We start from the raw sequence: 22621 nt of genomic DNA, 5'->3' as shown, positions 1-22621 counted from the left end.
TGTTGTACTTGAACTGGTGCCTACCCTCCCTATTTTCTTTCGTATTAGCTCGCCTGAGATCTCAACGGTGCTTTTTATGACAATGGCAGTTGACGAAATGAGCTATTTACTTCTTTTTTTTTAATGGAGATATTTCTGAAATTAACCAATGTGGACCCACCAATGGAATCGAAGAATACCGCTCAACGGGCAACCCCCAAACAACGGATCGGGTCGGGTCGTAGGAATCCGCAATCCGATCCGATGCCTCCCCAGTTCCCATCCGTGTTGTCCAAACCATCCGATGCCTCCCCAATCTCTTCTAATTATTCATAGCTTCTTCGAATTTGGAGCATCCGTCGCCAGTCTGACGACGTAGGAGACCTCGGAGACAAGCTCAAGGGTTATACTATAGTCAAGGAAGGGGAGGCCGAAATCCTCATGCACCCAAGCAACACCGTCTTCTTTAACAAGGCCCAGGTACTCCTTTTTCCAGGATTCCAGTTGATTTCTAGTGCCTGGTAGGTTTAGAAGACTGTTTGAGTGGTTTTGTGGATTGTTATGAGGAAACCCAGTTGTTATTTTGATGTTCTCTCTGATTGTCATCTTTTGCTTGTTTCTGGAGTGGATCGTGCCTTTCCCTTTATTCTGGATTATGTGCACAATCTATACAACTATAAGTATATTAGGTATATCGAAGAACGTAGGTTTGGAAGACTGGCACAGATATGACTATTTTCTATGTAACTTTATTTAAAAAAAAAATCCCTTACTTTTACTTTCATGTGCATAAAGGCAGTTGTATTGTGTATCCCAGCCAGACGATGAGGTTTTAGTTGAGGTTCCAAACCTGTGTCCAATGGATCTAGCTACAATCCTGTCAATAGGATTAGAGGCCCATCTGGCTCAAAGTCCAAGCGACAGAATTAATCAACAATATTTATCCAGATTAAAATCTAATAAAACAATTTCTTTATCTGCATGTCTCCAACCTGTGCATCAACCTGAAAAGAAAAAGTATACAAATTTGGTTGCTTAGTTCATTGATAATGATAAAAAGAAGCTCACAGATTTGACAGCATAATGCATTGCTTTCAAATAATACACTTATTGCAGAACTTTGTTTTTAATTCTATGGAAAATTTACCTTATTTCCACTTAAACTCCTCCCTTTTTGACCTATCTAAATTGATCCCTGCATTTTACTATAAATCTTTAAAGAAACCTCAGACTAACTTTCACCAAATGGAACATGACAGAATGACATTTTTTAATCAATAATTTTTGTTTTAAAATATAACTTCTAAAATGCCAAAATTGCTCTAACATTTTACTTATTTATTGGCTTTCTTTCATGGCTCACCGTCACCATTTTCTCTCCTTAGGACAAGGAAGAGAGCCCATTGGGAAATAAAAAGATGATCATTTCCATCTTATAAAAAAAAACTTGGCGAAGAAAGGTTAGGGGAAGATCTCTTATCTTTTACTGAGTGAGTAGGGTTTTACAACGGGTATGGATATCTAAGGTTATGCTAGTAATTTGAGTATCATGGGTTAATTTAACTTGAATTGCTGGTTAGTCTCTATGATGCAAATTAATGATAGGGATTTAGTAGATAATAAATGTAAAATTTTCCCTTAATTTAGATGAGTGAAAAAAGAGAAGTTGAAACAAAAATAATGCAAAAAGAAGGGTGCGAAATAAAATTTTCCCTTAATTTTATCATACATTAGAGAACACTAGTAGTTTTTTTTTATTTGAAGATAAATTTGTAAATTCTATCTTATGCATAAGAAATCGTTCCTCCATGGACAATGTAAACAAGTTGGTGAGACTACAATAATATAGTCCAACTCATGTACTAAATGAAAGGTATATACATAGACATATGCATGTTAGAATTGAATGATAAACTCTAAACAACTTTGAGATTTTATAAGAACAAAAGATTAAAAATTACGGTGGAAGAAATTATGTAGCAAAAGAAAATGAAGAAAGAAATAATGGTATACATAACAATATAATAAAGAAAAAGATAAAAATGCCAACAAATATATAAAAATAAAAATAAATCAACTTAGTCTTCACTTCGATTGAATATTAGTTATGTAATCCATAGATCCCAAAATCGGCTGATACGGATCGGGATTGGTCATAATTGATCTTGATTAGATCGGTTTTGGTCGTATCAACTGAAAACAATAATATTGGGCAAAATTAATTCTTTTTAAGATTTAGGTTGAATCTAAAATATATCTAACCTAGGAGATATTAATAATTGATGTTATCAACTGCTTTCTTTTTAAATTTTAAATTTTTACTCTCTATCTCTCACACACACTCTCATCTTACTCTCACACTTCACCGAGTTCATTTGGTGGTCGTTCCGACGAAGCTTTTTAGTTTAGTCCAAACTTTGGTGAACTCGGATAAGTTCTTTTTTTCATTTTTCTCACTCACTTTTTAATTTATCTTATCTTACTGCTATAGAACAACAGTGAAGATATTTCTCTCTTCATGTTGTTCGGCAGTAATAATTTACGAGTATATAAATTTGTCTAATTCAAGTTGAAATTTATGATAGTTTTGAGTGAGTTTTTCTTTAGTTTTTAAAGTTCATATATGACTAATTTTTATTTTTTATTTTTCTGTTATTTTTTATAAATTTTTAGAAATATTTCTGCATTTTAAATAATATTTAGAATTTACGTAATTAAAAATAATCTGATTCAACACGAGCGACCAATATGACCGATACAGCCGATACGGCTGATACGTATCATTTTTTCTATCCCTATCCTAATATCGAGTTTCGAAGCCTTGATGTAATGTCGACAACCCACCAGCTAAACTATATTTCCAATGCATCATATTTCTTTCCAAAGGTTCCTAGGTTCATAGTTCATGGCATGGCCAAGTTTAGTTGATCCTAATTGGAACCCAACATGCCTGTCCATCAATGGGATACTCTCTGTTTTATCACACTTTTGGTCCTTATATTTGTTGATAATCTTGCCCCCCGGGAATGGCAAGTTAAGAAGGTTTGTCCTTGTTTACCTTTTCTGAGTATGTAGTCTCATGAACCTAAGATTCCACATGCAAGAAAGCTGAAATTTTTGTGATTCAGTTATGCTCTTTACTCTTTAGGTTGGTTTGCAATCTCTTCAGAGTTTAGTCAGATAATAGAATTCATTTTGGGCTTTGTCAAATTCAGCTCGGTTGCATTTTTTTTTTGTTTCTAGGATGATTCAAGAATTCCAATAGTTAAATGGTTGAGATGGATTCCATGGCAACTTTGTTAATTCTTATGTCTAGATGAATGTTCCAAGATTCACATTAATGCTCATTGAATGGTGAATGGTGGGAAATAATAAAAATTCTTCCAGTTGATTTTTTTTTCCATGCTTTTTTTTGGGAGAGGAAATGGAGAATTGGAACCCCAATTAGACATTCATCAGTTAATTAAAGACTAGTACAGTACAGATTACGAATTGCAGAATAATAATAATAAAGAGGAGTGAAAAATCTAAGCTTTTCTTTCATAAGGGATAGTTCTCTTCCCAGCTGAGCCAAAGACCTAAAGTTGTGATCTTTTTATGTTATTTCTATGGATTTTAGTTTTTTCCTTGTTTCTCAAAATTATGTGCGATACTCATCTAAGAGCTTGCTTTCATTATTGATTAGATTTATCATTTCCTGATTTAGTTTCCATAATCTCATGCATTAATTCCTTATACTGATGTCAGAAATTGGTTGGAAGCGGTGGGGCTTTGGACCAGTTCAAGCTTGATGTGCAATATGGTAATACCTGACTCTGCTCAAGTTTGTATTGTCCCTTCTCATGCATGTAACTGCTGGTCTTGGTCTCAGATTGTTTTTTCTTTTTCCGACGTCAACCAACTTGAATTGGCATGTTCCTCTTCCTTTAGAGTACCATTAGTCATTTCATTTTTTGGATTTGCTTTATAAAAACTATTATGTCAATTGTATCTTGGGAGAACGAAATTATTGTATCATAGCGGCTAATGAATCAGTTCACTCTGATCAACTAGTATTCATGTTTGATGGGCTTCCAATGCACTTTTCAGTTTTCATTCTAATGGCAATTCATCTATATGCTTTTCACCTCTACCATTCTGGTGATTCATTGGCACTAGTATTGACTAAATTTTTTTGTGCTGTTCACACTGTAAGATATATCGGACTTTTGGGATAGATTGGTCGTGGGCATTTGAATGGCATCTGGTGCCTTATGTGGCATGTGGTTGATTGGACATGCAAGAGCAGCTCAACTGCCAATTTGACACTCCAAAAATTTTCAATAACCCCACAACATCATGTGGGCTGTTGGGTGGTGGGGTGGCTTATACTTTTTGGTTTGTGATGGTATGCAAAGCAACAACAATTTGTGATAAATTGGTTTACTCGCATGCTTGGAAGCAATTGCATTTCTCATATGGTATCATATGTTTGTTCAAGCTAAACGTACACACAGATATCCTTATTGATAGCTGGTTGTGGTCCTTCTGCATCAGTTTGGTTGTCATTTTCTGCCCATGTTGGGTGCATGCAAGATCTTATGACTTGATGGATCATATGTTGAAGCTAGTAGATATCAGAACCCTTAACCTACAGTAATTTGTCTGTGCTAATATTGAATCATCATTTGACTACACATAAACATTCACCAATCATGCATTGTATTGGTGAAATCCCTGAATATCAATAAAAATACACTCTAAGATGTATCCAAATATAGCTGTTAAGATTTGTTCTAACCATCAGAAATATATGTTAAATAAAATCACTTCCATATGACTTCAGTGATGTTTTATTTGACACCGTCATGGTTGGTGAATGAATCATTTAACGTCAAGTATGTTGTCATAGGTACACCCATTCTTTTGTTGCCTGAATAATTGTTATTTTTCCTTACAGCCTGAACATACTTCTGAAGTTTTTTTTTTTTAACAGCTGAAAGTGTATTATCCAAATCTTTTAGCTGTCAGGTGGTCAGTCAGTAATTTACCTGTTGAAACTGCCATTGGTGTATATTCTGCCAGAGATAAAAAAATCTACGAAGATACCCTGGTTAACTCTAACAGTTTGTTTTTCTTTCACGGACTTCCATTTTTGCAGCATTCTCGTACATACATTTTTGCCCACCTTGTCTTGACCCAACCCAAGATTATGTGCTTCTACCAGCTTGAAGAGATAGATAACCAAACACCAATGAGGTATATTTTACTTTATTTATCCTGCTTTGTTGTGTGGTACCAGTTTGAACATGTGTTTTTATATGTTTCCCACTTAAAGAATCACAACTCATCATCTCTTGTCATCATGCTCCATTGTGCACATCAAATTGTGGTCTTTATCACTGTGATGACATTTGAAAACGTTAGCAGGATAGCAGCTAAAAAGTTTTTTTTCCTCCCTCATTTGTTCCTATTTTACGTGTCTTCTAGTTTGTTTGTTTTTTTTTTTTTTTTTTTTTTCAGTTTCCAGCCTATAAAATGATGGTCACCTTAACAAAAATATAGTTGATAAGCTAAACTGTTTTGAATCTTTAGATCAACAGACCTTTGGTGTTTTATTTTTCTAATGTTTGTCGTGTTGGAAACCTTTTGTGCAACAACACAGCAGGTTGCTCCTATTTTTGAACATCAACAAGGCCATTCATGAAGCCTTGCTGCCTTACTACTATTTGAGGAGACCACTGCTGCACCTTGTGAATTTCTCTTCTTCTTTTTTTTTTTTTTGGGTGCTGTTCCTATTAGTCGGACCATGTAAGTAGCGGTTTTAGGTCATTGGATATGCATTTACACTTATACACAGTCACTGTCCGCTAGGTTGGGTAGGATGTTATTGTGCTCCATTTCCAAATTTTGTCATGAGTACAGTAAGAAAATGGTGCACTTATGCTCTAAAGAAGGGCAGAAGTCCATCTGCCTAACCCAACTCAAGAGCAGTGCAGCTTTTACTGTAGCGAGAGTATGACAAAAGATTTTCGAGCACTGTTGATACCCATTGTGATGGGGCATATTTGCTGAGTACTATGTTTCATTGCTCCTGATGAGCATTGTTTCTGTTCCGAGTGAAGCAACTGTGCTTCCTCTGTTTCAGGTAAGATGACTGAATCTTTCTGTCTGTTTCTAACTCCCAAGTTCTCGTGGGCATTTTCATGTGGCACACATGTTAAATTTAAACATAGTACGGATCTTGTAGGCTGGCATGAGATATTTGCAGTTGGTGGATTTTTTTTTTCCATTTGGACCTCAATTCTTCTCTTTGGCTTCTTCCTCTGTGTTCATAGCATCTTCTGTTGGTAGTTGACGAATTGTGACAAAAAATCGTAATCATGTTGACCCAAAAATTGGTTGCCCTATTTGTTGTATTACTGGCGCGGTGATTGTCGCTATTAGATTTGTAATTTTTTCAGTCTTCCAGGCCATGTGAGTCTCATGTTTATCATCTTGCTTTAGGAGGCAAGATATTCTGAGTAGGTATGTGTCAGCTTATCAGGATCCTTTTGCTTTCACTTTAACTCCTCAATGATCTTAGATGAATATTCGTACTTTGGTTTAATTAGTAAATGGGCACCATTTACTTGCATGGATTGTTGAGCAAGATGATCTTAAAGGTGTTAAGAATAAGTTTATGTAAAGATAATCTTTTGACTCCCAAAATAGGCAAGGACTTCAACAAGAATTTTGAGAATAAACATGAAACAAACAGTTGCGTCAAGGTGAAAACGGGATCAGATATGGTCTTAGATGGGGAGTTTTTTTGTTTTTTAAAATCCAGGTCCAACTTTCTGAGAATAAATTGCTAGCAAATTATTTTGCTCACTATGGATTTTAGGATCAAAAGTTTCTTCCTGACGTTTAATGTGTCATTCATTACTCAAGACTTGAGAAATAGATAGAAGAAATAAAGGAAACTTTTAAGTAACATAACATTTTAATATCTCTGTGATTAACACCCAATGAGGGTGTCCTAAACATTATAAGCGAAAAAGAGGATGTTTCAGATTTACAAATTGCTTGGCTCCTAGTCCACATTCGGAAAACTAAATTTGAGATTTAACATTCCGATGAGATTTGAAACCAGATTTGATTGTATATAGTTGTAGTTTTGCTTTTTCTCTTTTGATAGATATAGTATGTCTTAAATTTTTGTTAGGTTAGATAAAACTGTCAGTCATTTCTCAATATATAAATATATAGATTTGACAACCTATAATGCTTGTTTGGTTTGAGGCTAAGCTCCAAATTTTTAGTTAGTTGGTCTCATTTCCTAATTTTGATTTTTTGAAGAGCGAACTTGGTTAGGTATAAAAATGATAAAAAGATGTCTATTTACTAAACTAGGTTAGAGGTCCCTCGGTCGGGGACCATCTTTGAACTCAAAACCAAAACAGGCCTAAGTAATAGGCCACATTGTGTTAAGCACATAAAAGGCAATCACACAAAGTGTCACAGATTGAGGTGAGGGTGTCGGGTGTGTTTGATTGTTAGAAAGTGAAATTACATAAAATAATATCTTTTTAAAGAAGAAATTTTTTTATTAAAAAAAGTAAAATTATTTTGAGTAGGTAAGAGAATCATAATTTACTTTTTACAATTAAACTTTAAAATGTAAAAAAAAAGGTTTAAAAGTTGGCATTTTTTTTTCACTTTTTTAGTAACACAAACAATCCTCGAGAGTTTTTGACTGAACTAGATTTATTTTAAAATTTACTAAAATAGATCGCCTTCAATACTAAAAGGGATTGTAGTCCTAATGAAAATGTATAACTGTTAAATATTTTTTCAAGTAAAGAACTTCCTAAGCTGAAAAATATGAAGTATCATCTAAAGTATTTCAATAAAAACGCCGACAGACAAATTAGCGCTTACATAAGAAAACATTGCTCTCATCAGTTTTTTTAAATAAAATCTTTAATAGTTAAGCCTTTTTACTTAAAAGTCAATAGTAAAAATAGACTTAGTTTGGCATTTAAATTTGCCATGATCTATTTTGGTAAACAAATTAAAAGGTAAGTGTAGTTTGGTCAACAAGTCCCAACTCTCGTAGAGCCACGTAGTGTCTATGTCTGGGGCAGTGGAATGCCCAACTCGATTCGTGGGTGGCCACGTATCTGTACTGGTGGTGGGAGCTCCCGGAGACACCGGCAGGGAAGAGAAATACGAGGTGGCGATGACCACCGTTACACTTTGTTATTAACTCGTGCCACTGCTCAACTGTGTGGGCAACGTCCTGACGTTAAAAGCAGGTGACCCGGGACTCTGCTTCTTCCCAAGGAAACACTGACAGTAGGAACAGCATGACGTGGAATTTAGACGTTCTAATCAATCACCCATGAGTAGCCCAAGTTTCTTGGGAATGGGAATCAGATATGTTACTTAATTGTTTATTTTAGACATGTTCTGTTGTGGATAACATACCACACCATAGTGGTGTGCATGCAGAATTTTAGGACATGCAACTATTTCTAGTTTCTACTCTAGAGGTGCATGAGACTAGGGATATAAATTATATTATATTAGCACACTCCTTCCTGAGCTCTAAGGGGCACTCCCATGAGGTTACGAGGAGCTAATAGGTGGCCTTTTGTTTAAACGGGTCTACTCCAAATGCCAAAACTATGATTGGTAATTGAAGCTATGCTCATTTCCTTTTTCCTTTTCTCTTGTTTTGTTCTTTGGCTTGCTCTCTTCTTTTCTTTTTTTTTTGAAGTGATGGTAACAGTTGTCTTGTTGCTGAAAGGAAACAAAGTGTACGCGTCAACTGCTGAATGAACCGCATCTAGGTCTACTCATCCTTCAGGTGGCTTTTGTCTTCTTGATGGCATCATTGCCTACGCCCCCTTTAGTCTTGTTTAGTGGACTCATGCTAAGTTTGCAAGATTTTTATTTTTATTTTTTATTTTTTTTTACATGAAAGGATGTAGCGAGTGGTTTGTTGTGTTGTCGCTCAAAAAAAACAAACAAAAAAAAGTTTGTTGTGATCGATCTACCTATCAGCTGCAATCTAGCACCTCTCTGACCTGAAAACTCCACCAATGTTGGGAGGTTGGAGAGTTTTTCTTTTCAATTTCCCCTAGTTTTCTTACACATGTAATTTATTTTGATCTGGAAACATAAAGATAAGACGAGTGTATTTCGATTAGCGGAAAAATTATCAAGTTTTAAGGAGAGTTTTTATTTTATAATATAAATCGGTTTTTAGTTTAACGATTTTTAAATATAAGTTTATTGAACGGTTTACATAGAAATTTATCTTTTGCATTTCACTTTGCAATTTCTTTTACAAGATTTAAACTTTCTCTATAAGTAAAATAAACTTGTAGGAGGGCTAGTTTGGTCAGAGAAAAGAAAAAACTTAGCATCTGGGTAGGTCTTCTTTAGAGGTGAACTTTCTTTTGACTGTACGAAGGGAATTTTTAATAACCGCTTGGATGTGGAGTGTTGATGCGTGGGAGAAAGTGATGCTAGATTTTGTAACGGAATTGATGCGATGTTTTACTGTTTTAAGGTGTGTGGTTTCTGCTTAAGCAAATAGTTTTTTTTTTCTTTTTTCAGGGCTTGAGTCCCCTTATTTAGGCTACTAGATAGTATTTGGACAAAGTTTTGCAATCTATTGTGTCTCTATCAGTCTGATCAACTACCTCAAGTGCCGTATAAATGAGTTCAAACCATGCACCACGTATTAGAAGTCCCTAATGGGCTGCTCATGTAGATGCATGAGTGCATCCCACCCTACCAGTAGTTGTTCCTTTCCACCCCTGTTGAAAATTATGGGCTGAGCCCCACCCAGCCCTGTTGATAATGGTGAGATGAACGTTTGATAGCATACTACATCACCATTTAATGTAATGTGTGATAACTTTTATGATAGAACTTATGATGGCTTAATTGCAGATGAGATTGTGTTAGTGGTGAAATCACTTTGTAAAGAAGCCTTGCTATGCAAGGCTGTGGCCACTCATACCATCTGCACTGAGTGGTAGTGGAGCCAAAAATATGCTAGCGTTTGACATTTGACCTACCTTTTATCCAATTCCTTTAGTATTTGTTTGTTAATCAATTGACTTATCTCTTTTGTCAACGCCGCCCAGTTATGGGGGCGGTTTGGATTGTAGGAATTGTTATTGTGGTAGTTTGCTTATTAATCTAGGATGGACTTGAGCCTTAGTGGTAAGCAGCTTCACTAAACCCAATAGTAGTGGAGGATTGAGAGTTGGCCACTCTCATCCATGAGTTAGAGAAAAGTGTGATAGCAACCTTGTAATTAAACAGAAAAAATAGAACGAAGGTTATAATAAATCTTATAGTGAAAGAAGTGGGGTTAGTTAACTATTGGCTAATTGAGTCATGGAAGTTGATTTTTAGTTGGTGACCTTTTCTTTTCTTTTCTTTTCTTTTCCTTTCCTTTCCTTTGAACATGTGGTGTTGTTTTAAATGAGCTCAAGCTGTAATAAATACAAGTAGACCGAACACATCACTCAGTTCGTCATCACCTCTATGGATTTCAGAGAGCCAAAGGGCAAATACTTTTACCCTTATTCTCTTTTTCATCATTGAATTCCATGCTGCTATTTTTCCTGGAGAGTTGCGCTCTCTCTTTAGAATATTGGGAGGTGGATGGTGGATGGGTTACTCTTAGTTTACTTCACTTGACCCAAGTAATAAAAGAAGAATATCCAACCTATAGCTATATCCAATATCTGAGGAGGAATGGACTCTCTAAATCTAACTTTCAAGATGCATCTAAATTTACTGCCCCTATCTAAACATCAGGGACATATGATTCATGTGGTTTCCACGTGAAGCATGGCCCACAGTAAATTACATAGGAATACTGAATTGAGTGATTCTTATCTTGATGCTTTCTCTGCGGAAAGTGATAGCCAGCATCTAATCCTAAATAGATATATAGAATAGTGCTTTAGTGTATCATGAAACACTCTTATTTTATGCTTGCAGTCCGTCAAGGTGACAGTATATTTTCTCTAGTCTTTTCAGTTTCCTTTTTTTTTTTCCAATAAAAGACAAAATAAAGTATACGCACTGTGTAACCTTGTGCTGAAGAGATTGTTTCCTTGACTCAAACATGTAATCATACGTCGGATAGCCGTCACATTAAGTAACACCCTTTGGTGACATAGTTTTCATTTTATATCTGTAAGGAATGGAAAGCTGTTTTGATCTATCTATCTATCTCTTTCTTTCTTTCTTTTAATTTACTTGTGTTAGTAGCTTCTTACATGTGCATGTGGTAATCATCTCAATTACTTTATTGAATTACAATGATCTGGGAGAAACTTGTGTTAGAACTGGCATGCATGTATGCGAAAGAAATGACATCTACTGAACTATGGTATCTATCGATGATATCATTGAACAACAAGGAGATTTTGATAGTTATAGTTTTTCCTCTTGTCTTCAAAGTTCAAACTCTTCCCTGTAGTGTATTACCTTAGATTTATATTCATCGTCTTCTTAAATATTACTTTCCTTGTGAGCGATTAGTTTCCATTTTTTTGCGAAATGGGGAAAACCCAGAATTCTTGTTGCCTGCACATATTTACATTTTAATGTGGCGGATGAAAAGTATTGATGCTAGATCTACTTATTTGGTGTAGAAATATCAATTCTAATATTTTATTTATCAATGGTCTTGCCATGAACAACAAGGATTAAAAGAAACGTAAGATGGGATGAGATGCTAGGAAATAATATATCTATCCATGCTTCAATTATATTGCATGTTTCTCCTCAACAAAGATAGAGATGATACATGGCTTGTTTCACTATCACACCTTGTTGCGGTTCTTGAAGAATACCTTTTGGTATTAATTGCAGCCATGTGAGCTTCGCTACCTTGCAAGCTCTGATAGCTACTTGTGAATAAGTAGGGACAAAGTGGCTTCAAAAGTGTACCCTTTTATTCTCCATATAGTTACACTACCATCTTTGTCTTATTCTAAAGAGGAAAAATAAAATATATATATATATATATATATCGCATTGATTTAATTGCAATACTATTAAATCTATACTTTCTCTCTCCAATTTAAAAAAAAAAAAATCTAGAGATGGAGGAGAGTATTAGTGGACTGAGAAATGTATTGTGAACAGTAGCCCAAAATAGAATAGTCGAGGTGGGCACAAATAATTAATGGCGGTCGGTGGATTTGCGTGGAAGGCAGCCATGTGGGAAAAGAATGTGTGGTGTTTTCGAGGAGCCAAGAAATAAATTCATAAAGCGACCTATCTATCACTAATTGGTGTTTTTATAAGTATTTTTTTCAACTCTTTTTTTGTAGATTTTATTGAGAAATTATGGTTGAATAATTTGCGATTGATATAGATGTATCACGGCTGATGGTTAAACTTTCTTCTTACTACATTGAAATGTGAGAGAGGTGCGGTTGAAGAGACCTGAGAGGAAGATGGGGGGAGTGAGAGAGAGAGAGAGAGAGAGAGAGAGAGAGAGAGAGAGATGTGCGAGGAAACGGTTCAGGAGGACCTTCTGATAAAGTAGAGGTCGGGCTTTATTTGTCGTTGGCCAACTCAACAACAAAAACGTCAAGACTTTCTATTTGCAATTCCAAGGCAAAAAAGAGAGTTATTTCCTATATCTTTCTCCACGTCACACTCTCTGCTCAGTTATTTCCTACTCCATATCACAATCTCTGCTCTATGTACATTGAACAGATACCAAATGCAACATCTTGAGACATTAACTTTGTCTAACAGAAAGCTTTTCTCTCTGATCGCTGTCTCGGCGTATCTCATTTTGATGTGGAAAGATATTGCATTCGTCTCCTCCTCTTTCTTTGATTTTATTATCTCTTATAACTTCAAAGAAGTCAATCATACTAGCTAACTCAGGCAGGAAGAACAATGGACTGCGGTTTTAGAAAGATCATTTCCTCTTCCGTTCCGTTGGTACTTCATTTATTCCCTGATGTCAGTGGTTTATTTATTATCCCCAGGATGAGGTTAATTAATACACTCGTATTTTATTTTTTTCATAGAAGAAAAATAAAAATAAAAACTCTCTTCCTATTCGCCCATCGCTTTGGATTGAATGGATCAGCTGAATTTTTGAATCAGTCGGTCCAATCACGGATGAATCACGATGCACCCAGCGATCCAATCATGGTGTCCTGTTCGACCTACCAAATACTACCTAACTGCCCAAAAAGAGACTTCCATATCTAGCCGCATCTTTTTTTAATTTTCGTTTTCTTTAATCGTGAAGTACCATGTTGTGTTGTTTCAAGTAATTTTCAGGTGGGTGTTGTTAAAAAAAAAAAAAAGAAGCCCACCCTTTTAACTCTACCTCTCTCTCTCTCTCTCCCCCTCCCATTTAGTGTAAGAGATGTCTCAATCTCTTCTCCCTCTCTCTCTCTCTCTCTCTCCTCCTCTACCACCTGCCTTCCTACTTCTTCTGGAGAAAGAGCATCTCAAAGAAGTTTCGACTCTCTGACCCATTCTCTCTCTACTCTATTCCAACATCTTTAGTGCATGTGAAGCAATAGCCGCCCCTTCCCAAATTCCATTCACCTCTGAGCTACCTTCTTTCTCACCAGTCATAATTTCTAACCCCCTGTTTAGTAGTGGTCCAGAAAGTTGCAAACAATTAATTTACTGAGATATAAAAAATTAAAAATTAAAAAAAAAAATTCAAGAAAAAAAAAGAGTGAGACAGAGATTGTGTTAAAGGATAATATATATATATATATATACTATGTACTGGAACAAAATATTCACAAGAAAAGAAGCCAGAGGGAGAGTCCCCTGCACTTCCCTGCACATGAATACACAGGAGAAACAGAACAACCCCTTCTAATCCCCAAGAGACATAGATGGGGGCAAATTATTACACTAAAACCTATGATGGGTCACCAGTATCACTGTCTCCAGCCTGAGGAAGAGAAAGAGAAAGAGAAAAGAAAAAAGAAAAGAAAAAGAAAAGAAAAGAACAGAAACCAGCTGAGCTCTGCATGCCCACCTAACTACCTACAGCCTCCCTAAAGAAAAGCTACAAGCTGGTCTCTCTCCCCTGCTCTCCCTCCTACTGTAACTGCTGTAACTTTAAAAAAATAAAAATAAAAATAACCCAAGAAAAGAAATCCAAATCTTGGGGGAAGGACTCCGGGGACCTCTGGCTAAGCTCCCTCTGGTAAATCTCCCTCCCTCCTCCTCCAAAAAGGTTGGAGATTAACAAGAAGATCCCCTCTCTGGCTAAGCCTGCGTCTCCAAGTCCTTTGAGCTAATAAAAGTGCCGTGGAATCCATATGGCACTCTTGACGGCAGCTTCACGGCCGCCTCGAGCTGCATGTCGCGGGCGTTGACGATGAGGAGCTGCGACTCCGATGTCTGCTCGTCGTGCATGAAGGAGAGCACGTAGCCGTCGTCCTCCTGGGGCGAGGATGGGTCCCTCGGGACGAAGTAGGGCTCGCCGCCGTACCGGTTGTCGCCGTAGGAGAACTTTTGGATTTGCCCGGTGAAAAGGTCGACCTTTGCGAAGCCCGACACCTTGGGCCACGGCTCGGCGATGGCCAGGTAGGCGTACCGGGTCTTCCGGCCGAGCTTGTTGCGGTTCACCATACCAGCTTCGAGGTTCAATTGATCGGCCGGGGCGAGAATGGCGCGGCGGGTGGACTCGCCGGTGGACGGGTTGAGCCGGATCTCCGAGAGGACGCTCTTGAGGCTCTCGTCGCATTCGTTGAAGACCGAGTCGGCCGGCGTCATGCAGGACCCGATTACCACGACCTCTCCCGTCGCCGGCTCCTCCCACGCATTCCAGAGGTGGAAGCAGAAGCAATCCGGCACGTCGACCCACCGCATCTCCGACGCGTCGGCGGCGTACTTGGGGAGGATCCCGAATCGGGAGGTCTTCTCCTTGTCGTAGACAACCGGCGAGCCGCCGCGGACCATTTCTTGGAGTTTGAAGACAACTTGCTGGTCCGGCACAATGACGTAGTTCTCGGTGATTGCGAAGTCGTGCATCATGGTCGGCTGCTCGAGGGGGATCTCGACGTCCGGCGACTTGGCGCCGTCTGGGGAGACGTAAAAGTACTTCAAGTACGGCTTCTGGATGACGTCATAGCTGAGGGCGAAGAGCTCCTTCGTCACCGGATCGACCTTCGGGTGCGCGATCATCGAGCACTTGAGCTGCCCGCGGAAGTCGTACCTCTCGACGGTCTCGAGGTCGCCGGAGTCGGAGAGCCGAACGTGGTAAGGGAGGTCGTCCTCTGACATCGCCAGGAGGCGGTCGTTGAAGTAGACAAGGCCGGCGTTGGCCACGCCGGTGCCGTTCGAGTGGTCGACAAGCCCGAAGAGCCCCCGGGCGTAGAATAGCATCAGCCGTGCGATGCCGGAATGCCCGTGGAGCTCGCCGATCGCCTTCGGGAACACCGGCCGCCCGATAGCGCGTTCCTGCCGGAGCCGCGCCGTCTCGGTGAACCGGCAAGCATAGGAGGCGGCGCCATTGCGGAGGTGCACGGCGTGAACCATGCCGTCGCCGTCGAAGAAGTGGTGCCCCGCCACCGGCTCGAAGAGTGGGTTTGCCCCGTTCCGGACGTAGACGCCGTTGATGAACGGCGGGATGCGGCCGACGGTCGGCAGGTCATGCCGCGGCGGCTGCTCGCCGACGGGAGCGAAATTGCCGGCGATCTGGACCGCCGGGTCGGCGGTCTTCGGCAAGGGGTGGTTGCGCTCCAAGGTGTTCGATATAATGACTTCCTCCACTGTGTTCAAGAACACGGCTGCCATGCGCTGGATTGGGTTCCATTTAGTTTGCGAGTTTGAGTCCTCCCTGACTCGCACTGGACTCGACGAATTGGGTTCTGGGTTGGTCACCTTCTCATTGTGTTTGATGGAAGGAGCTGGGTATAAAGTGGAGGATTGTGTAGTAGGAAGGTTGAGGAGGGAATGGATTGGCTTCTTGGGGAGTTTGACGGATTTGGATTGGTGTTTGTATAGCAGAGTTGATTGACGATTTCTTAGTAGCGTTGGATTAGCGGCAGTGGAAGTAGTAGAAGCCATTAGAAATCCAAGAGCAAGAGCAAGAGTGAGCGAGAGATTGGAATTTGGAAATAGGAAGTGAGTTTTCTTTTCTTGCTTGGGAGGAGGGGAGGGGAGGTTTAAGTGGCTTTCGCTTTGAATTTGGAAGATGGGATTGGGAATTCGGGAGGTATTTATAGAGCTTGGGGATGGGGGAGAAGTTTGAACGGGGCTCTCCTTGAGACATTGGAGAAGACCACGTGGTGGATTGTGAAGGAAAGGGTAAATTGGGTCCTAAATAATTCCTTCTTTAAGCTAATATAGACTCTCTCTCTCTCTCTCTTTTCTTTTTTCTTTTTTAAATTTCTCTTTTAAATTTATTTTGTTTGGGAGTAATTAATAACGGTGGGCTCAGGTGTGTCTTCTGTGCTTCCTCCGATGGTCCCTCCCTAACTCCCATCTCTCTCTCTCTCTCTCCCTCCCTCCATTCTAATTTCTTATTGACGTTCCACATGCCCGCACGTAGTTATCATTTCACCCCCTACCTACTACCTCGATGTAGAAACTCTAGCACCCCCTAGTTAAATTCTCAGGGGAAATTTGTCCCCCAAAAAAAAAATGCTCTCGATGTTATAGACTTTTAATAATAAATATTCAATTAACACCCTACCTAATATCACCATACTCTATACTTCTCATATTATCAAAATACTCAAATACTGATATAATAACCCCATAGTTCAGTAGAGTTCTCTTTCTTTTTTTTCCCCCTTTTCTTTTATGTTGCAAAATTTTGATTAAATTCTAAGTCGTAATTGGTAACTTTTCGGACTGTGTGCCGCCGACAAATAGTTCCCTTCGATTTGTCCAGTTTTATCGATCGTGAATCATCAGAGAAAAGTAACAGTGATTAAGATCGGAAAGTTCTTGTAATCTTTCCGCGTTGACTGAATCAGTAAAGTTGTGAATCATCGCATCCACATCCCAACCGTATCAATTCTGGGGACGTGTTTATTGTTCGTGATTTGGCGTAGCTTTCACCCCCCCCCCCCCCTCATGGGCAACGTACCCCACAGAACACCCCCACCCTCCCCCAAAACGTATGGTGATTAACAGAGAGATTACCACTTAGAGCACCGCCCACGTCTTGGAGAAAGAAGGAGGAAAAAAAAGAAAAAGAGAGAGAGAGAGAGAGAAACTAAAGCAAGTCAGCTCCAAAGTAGTATTCCAACGCGGAAATCAGAGAAGTCCAATTCTTCTAAATAGGTGAATTAATTACGCAAGAATTAAGGGCTCGTTTCGTAACTAAGCTTGAGCAAATTGGTGGCCTCGAGTTAATTAAATATTAAGCTATCAAAATTAGGGGTTAAAGGAAGCATGACAAGGCTTGCCACCTTTCGATTCCATAGAGGGCGCAAGCCTATACGTGGATCGATCACATTGGCCTCTAATCTTGATGCTTTTCTTTTATTACTTCTCGCGTTTGGTGTGATTAGTTTTTAATTCTTTTTAATATTCTGATCTAAAAGTGAGGAGACCATCGCAGCAGCACGAGTTTACAAAATAAAGTTTATTTTTTTCGAAAGAAACTTAAACGAATTATGTATGTGTACGTCAGCTTTGATCCATCGTTACTTATAATTTGGCTAGCAAGTCATGTATTTGTGCAACTCAATTGGTGGTGACTTTTGTCTGTTGAGATGATGCAACTTTGTCAATACCGATTTTGGGCGGTGATAACAAATTACTGTTGATATTAATCACCAATTAGAGCCACTAATTGATATTATTATATTACATAAGCCATCCACGTTCCTCTTTATAAATTAGAGCTTTATTCTCGCGTGGCCTGCACACACACACACAGATAGTGAGAGAGAGAGAGAGAGAGAGAGAGAGAGAGAAGTAGTAGTATTAAGTTTAATTAATGGGTTTAAACTTCCAATCATTAGCTAACAGACGTATCTTAATTATTTATCACACACTTGTGATATATTGATAAGTAGCAAGCAAGAGAGCATATGCTACTTATAAAATGTGGGACTAGGTTAAAAATTTTTAGGCACTAGCATATGGTGTCATGGCTGACCACTACCAGTTGATTTCATTGCCCAAACTAAATGTATTTTAAATTTGTGGTTTTCTTCTAGCCATTGGGATTAACTGGGGGACCATGAGACACTTGGTTAGTCTCTCTATCATGTCTGGATTAATATAGCTACTATAGATATTCCCCATTATCTTCTTGCCTATCCAAATTGGAGTCTTCTGATGGTCACACCTGTACTAGAAGTTATTAATGACTAATGACAGTGGATTGAAAGGACTAAGATATCACTTTAAGGTGAGACACACAGAAATGCTAAGTATTTTGTCACGTTATCTTTCTTCCCTAGCCGGTTTGAGTTTGAATATATGTCCAAGGGGCCATGCCGGTTTACGAAGACCGACCGACCGGGACCGACCTCCGGTGTGCGCCGATATAGGGGTGGTATGTCATGATCTAGGGCATACATATGGGTCCTCAGAACAATAAAAAGCCATAACATGGCCATGATTAATTAACTGCTAGTATATATGGTCAAGCATGGATCTTGACCTAAGGCCCCACTTGGAATAAATGGTAAATTATTAGAGACCAAGATTGATGTATGGATCTCAACCAGTGAAGGCTTCTTTTTGTTGCCTGTGTCAGTTGGCAGAGGAATATAATCCAACTACTTTTTTTTTTTTTAATTATAATAATTCAGTTTAGTTACTTACAGTTTTGAAACATGTATCAACTGTATAACTACCTCTTCTTATAACACTAATAAAATAAAACTAATGGAGCCAAGATTGAGATGCAAGAAACTCAGCAGTTGTTGGTGATGATCACCATGCACCCATGTGTTGCAACTTGAAACTGCATGCATGCACATGGTGGCACATGTGTCATAACCTCCATGCATGATTAGTTTCTCATGCATAGCTCTCAGAGTAGATTTGAGCGATCTATTATTCAAATGAGGAGCTTCTCTTTCTAATCATCTAATCATAAGGGGAGTGTGATCACAGTTATATGATTGCAAAGATATATGCTTGAGTAAGTCCTACACTTTTGAATGCGGTGGTCTCTAAATCAATGCTCAACTGCAAAATTTAACCAGTGGGAATAATCTATGAGAATAAGGGGTGCAAATCATGTGGGTGCTCGTCATCTACTGTCCACTATATTGATGGTTAGTAGTACAGTGGCATTATGTGTCCCCATGATCATGTGGCCCATCCAGCATACATCTTTGGAATCCCCTAACATCCAACCTACATCACCAGAAAAAACTACTATAACTGCCAATACCCACCATTTTGTTCTTATATTTATTGCAAAAGTGCATCTGATCCCATATTTTTATTTCATGAAACCCACCATTGGAACATGCCAACATGGGAGGCTTCAATCGTCAATGGCATATAACAACATGACAAGGATGGCCATGGTGCAATATATATATGTATATATAATGGCATTCGATCCCCTCCCTTGGAAACTGTGTCACATGAGAAGCATCCAAATAAGCTAGCACAAGTCGTTAGTTAAGACCTGGGGAGTCCAATGATTAATTTTGAAGGATTAATACTAAACCATGCAAGACTAAAAAGAGAGAGTTGGACATGCATGCACATGGTTGATAAGCCATGCAATGTGAGCATTGCATCATGGTGGGGTCTTATCATATGGCCATCTCATGTACGAGAGAGAACAAGCTCTGAGTTAGGAACGTGGTATGAGGATATAAACAGTGGGCAAATTAAAGATGAGTTATATTTAGTAGTACATGAGCCATGGCAATTTCTCCTTTCTTATATATATATATATATATATATATATATATATATATATACACACACACACACACACAGAGACACTTGGGTAAATAAGTTTGGGAGGGACACACTCATTGGAAATTTTGGAAATTAGAGTTTTGCACGCTACTCCACTCTTTAGTGGAATGCCCATTTGGGAGTTTCTTTTTCTCCAACTTTGAGAGGGAACTAAATGATACGAGCTTTTGTAGGGCTAGAAAGTGATGAGTTTTGTAGTAGGAGGAGGAGGAGTTCGCTAGAAAAGAATAATTGGTGGAAAGCATCTGATCTTTCTGTTACGCAAAAGAGAGTGGGGAATCTCTCGAACCAGTATTTATGCACTAAGCTATAGCTTGTTGACTTGGTCAATCCTCTCCACATCTATGGACCAGATGTCCCATAAGTGATGACTCATGACCTGATCAATGATGTCCCATGTCACACTAAAATGCTAGATGCGAGGATGATTAATAAAGAATATATTGATAAATGTTATTCCAATGAAGCAACTTCCAATTCTTTTTCCCCCTTGTGCCTTTCTCCTAATTTTGTGATAAAAAAATAATAATAATACAAACAAATAGCACAGACTCTAATTGATATATTTAGATGTTTAAGCTCGTAATCCTTCTTTCCACTTCCATCCAATATTTTATATTTACAAACAAAATCTAATTATTATTTTAGCCATGAAAAAACATCACTCCAATCAACTGTATATCATCTTTTCTCCTTATTCATCACCTCATATTTTTTAAATTTATTATTTTTCTATAATATATTATACCACTATGCTATTTTATAACCAAACAATAAAATAGTCTAAACTGATATAAACTTTTTTTTTAATCTAACTTTAAAAAATAAATGAGGTGAAATTAGTTTGAAATTATTTTGCAACCAAACGTCACCTTTTAAGTGATGAGCTTAGGGTTCCTTGTGTTGATGATACTCTCTATGAATCTATCTATCTATCTATCTATCTATCTATCTAATAGCTAAAGATATACTACTAGGTAATTACTCAACGTCATGTCATTTCAAAAGGAAAGTAATATATATATCTCTCTGAAGCACTTTTTGCTGTCTTAGAAGATATGCTTTAGTCTTGTAGATGACACTACCCATTCCATGCATATATTGCAGTGACTCCATTAGGATAGAAATTTTGGTGCATGAAGTTGGTGAGAGAGACGTGATGGACTCCACCACATGGCATGCCACTCATGAGTTCCTTATGGCATCACTTTGCAAAAATTCCCTCTGATGTGACCCCTACTCTTGCATGCCAATGTATGACAAATATACCTCTATTTATGGTTTGAACTTTGAACTTTGAATATGAATATGACAACGTGGCGAACATATGTAAATTATAATAGATTGAGAGAAATTGCGTGCAAGTATGTATGAAAGCTAGCTACTACTATTTCAATGTGAAATAGTTCATATTAATTTCTTTTCTTTTTTTTATCTCTCATAGTTAGGCTTTAATTCTCTTTCAATCTATTATAATTTCATTTGCGTCATTTTATACTCCTGTAGTTATATTTAAATTAAAATTGTTATTTTTTTTATCATTTTTAATTAATTTACAAATTAAATTTGAAGATATTTTTTAAATACAAAGTTATGAATAATTTGATAAGTTTTTTAACGCATCTAAAATACTATCGATCAGATTTTAGATGACAATAATATACACTTGTCAATATATTTATTATGTCTTGTGATCTAAAATTTGATTGTTATTATTTTAGATGTATTAGAAAACTTATCCAAAAATCTATAACTTTGTATTCGACTTATAAATTGGTAGAGACAATAATACTTTCAATATGAATATATCCATAAGGGTACCAGAGATACAAATGAAATTATATGGAATGAGGTGAATTTTGCACCTAATTACACAGGGTAAAATATAAATTTTCCTAATTTTTAAAGAGAAAAATCTATATAAGCATAATTTCATTAATCTCGTAATAAAGATATATAATACAGTCTGATACAAAAAAAGAAGAAGAGAAAAATAGGCTTCTATCCCCGAACAAACTCCAAAAACTTGGCTACATAAGTTGTCAAAAAAAAAAAGAATCAAGTCTTAATTAAGAGTATACAAATTATTAACAAAAGACATAGCCTAGTAGAAACACAAGCCTAAAGGCTTTGATGCTCATATTATCTTATGCGACCTTGGGTGACCAAAACACCACAACCCTAAGTGAATCCAAAGAAAGTTGAAATGAGGATTTAATAATGCAATCGAAACACCATGAAAGAGCAATTTAACAAGAAAAAAAAAAGAATAAAAAAAGCAAAAGCGACTGCACTAGAGGAATCGATGACAATAACACAATCTCTTTCCCGTTGGAACCTAACAAGAGGGAGGAGGAAGGGCCTCCCATGTTGCAATCAGACAAGAAGGAGAGAACAACCAACCAAAAAAACCCTAGACCCTCGAGCTACCTAATTTGATAACCCCCAAGGAACAAGCAAAACTCCCTATTTTCAAAGCCAACAAAGTGACGAGGAGAAAGCAACCCTTGTCTTGCCTTTGCAACACACCTCACCGACTAGCAAGAGTGCTATGGCCTACCTTGAGGGGAGGAGGAAATACGGAGAGAGAATCCGACAAAAGAGGAGCAGAGGTTCCTCTCCTAGACCTAGCAAAGTCGACTAAGGGAGGAGAGGGAGGTAAAGGCGCCGATGACACTCAAGGAGTGGGGGAGGAAAAACTCAAGCTACAATGGCTAACCCTAGTAATGCT

At 38.0% G+C, this 22621-nt stretch overlaps 1 protein-coding gene and 1 long non-coding RNA gene across 2 annotated transcripts; one reads left to right on the top strand and one right to left on the bottom strand.

Annotated features, from left to right (window-relative positions):
• The first annotated feature begins 240 nt into the window (after window positions 1-240).
• On the top strand, window positions 241-4111 carry LOC140763956 (uncharacterized). The gene is made up of 2 exons (XR_012104931.1): window positions 241-459; window positions 3727-4111. It is a non-coding gene; the product is annotated as an uncharacterized lncRNA (long non-coding RNA).
• Window positions 4112-13715: 9604 nt separating this feature from the next.
• On the bottom strand, window positions 13716-16175 carry LOC140763513 (9-cis-epoxycarotenoid dioxygenase, chloroplastic). The gene has a single exon (XM_073101734.1). It carries the CDS (start codon window positions 16045-16047, stop codon window positions 14242-14244), a length of 1806 nt encoding a protein of 601 aa, XP_072957835.1. The 5' UTR covers window positions 16048-16175; the 3' UTR covers window positions 13716-14241.
• Window positions 16176-22621: the final 6446 nt, after the last annotated feature.

The sequence above is a fragment of the Typha angustifolia genome, chromosome 7 (genome assembly GCF_048772165.1).
Source record: "Typha angustifolia cultivar Huaian chromosome 7, ASM4877216v1, whole genome shotgun sequence".
Taxonomy (NCBI): Eukaryota; Viridiplantae; Streptophyta; class Magnoliopsida; order Poales; family Typhaceae; genus Typha; species Typha angustifolia.
This window is presented reverse-complemented; position numbering and strand designations above follow the sequence as displayed.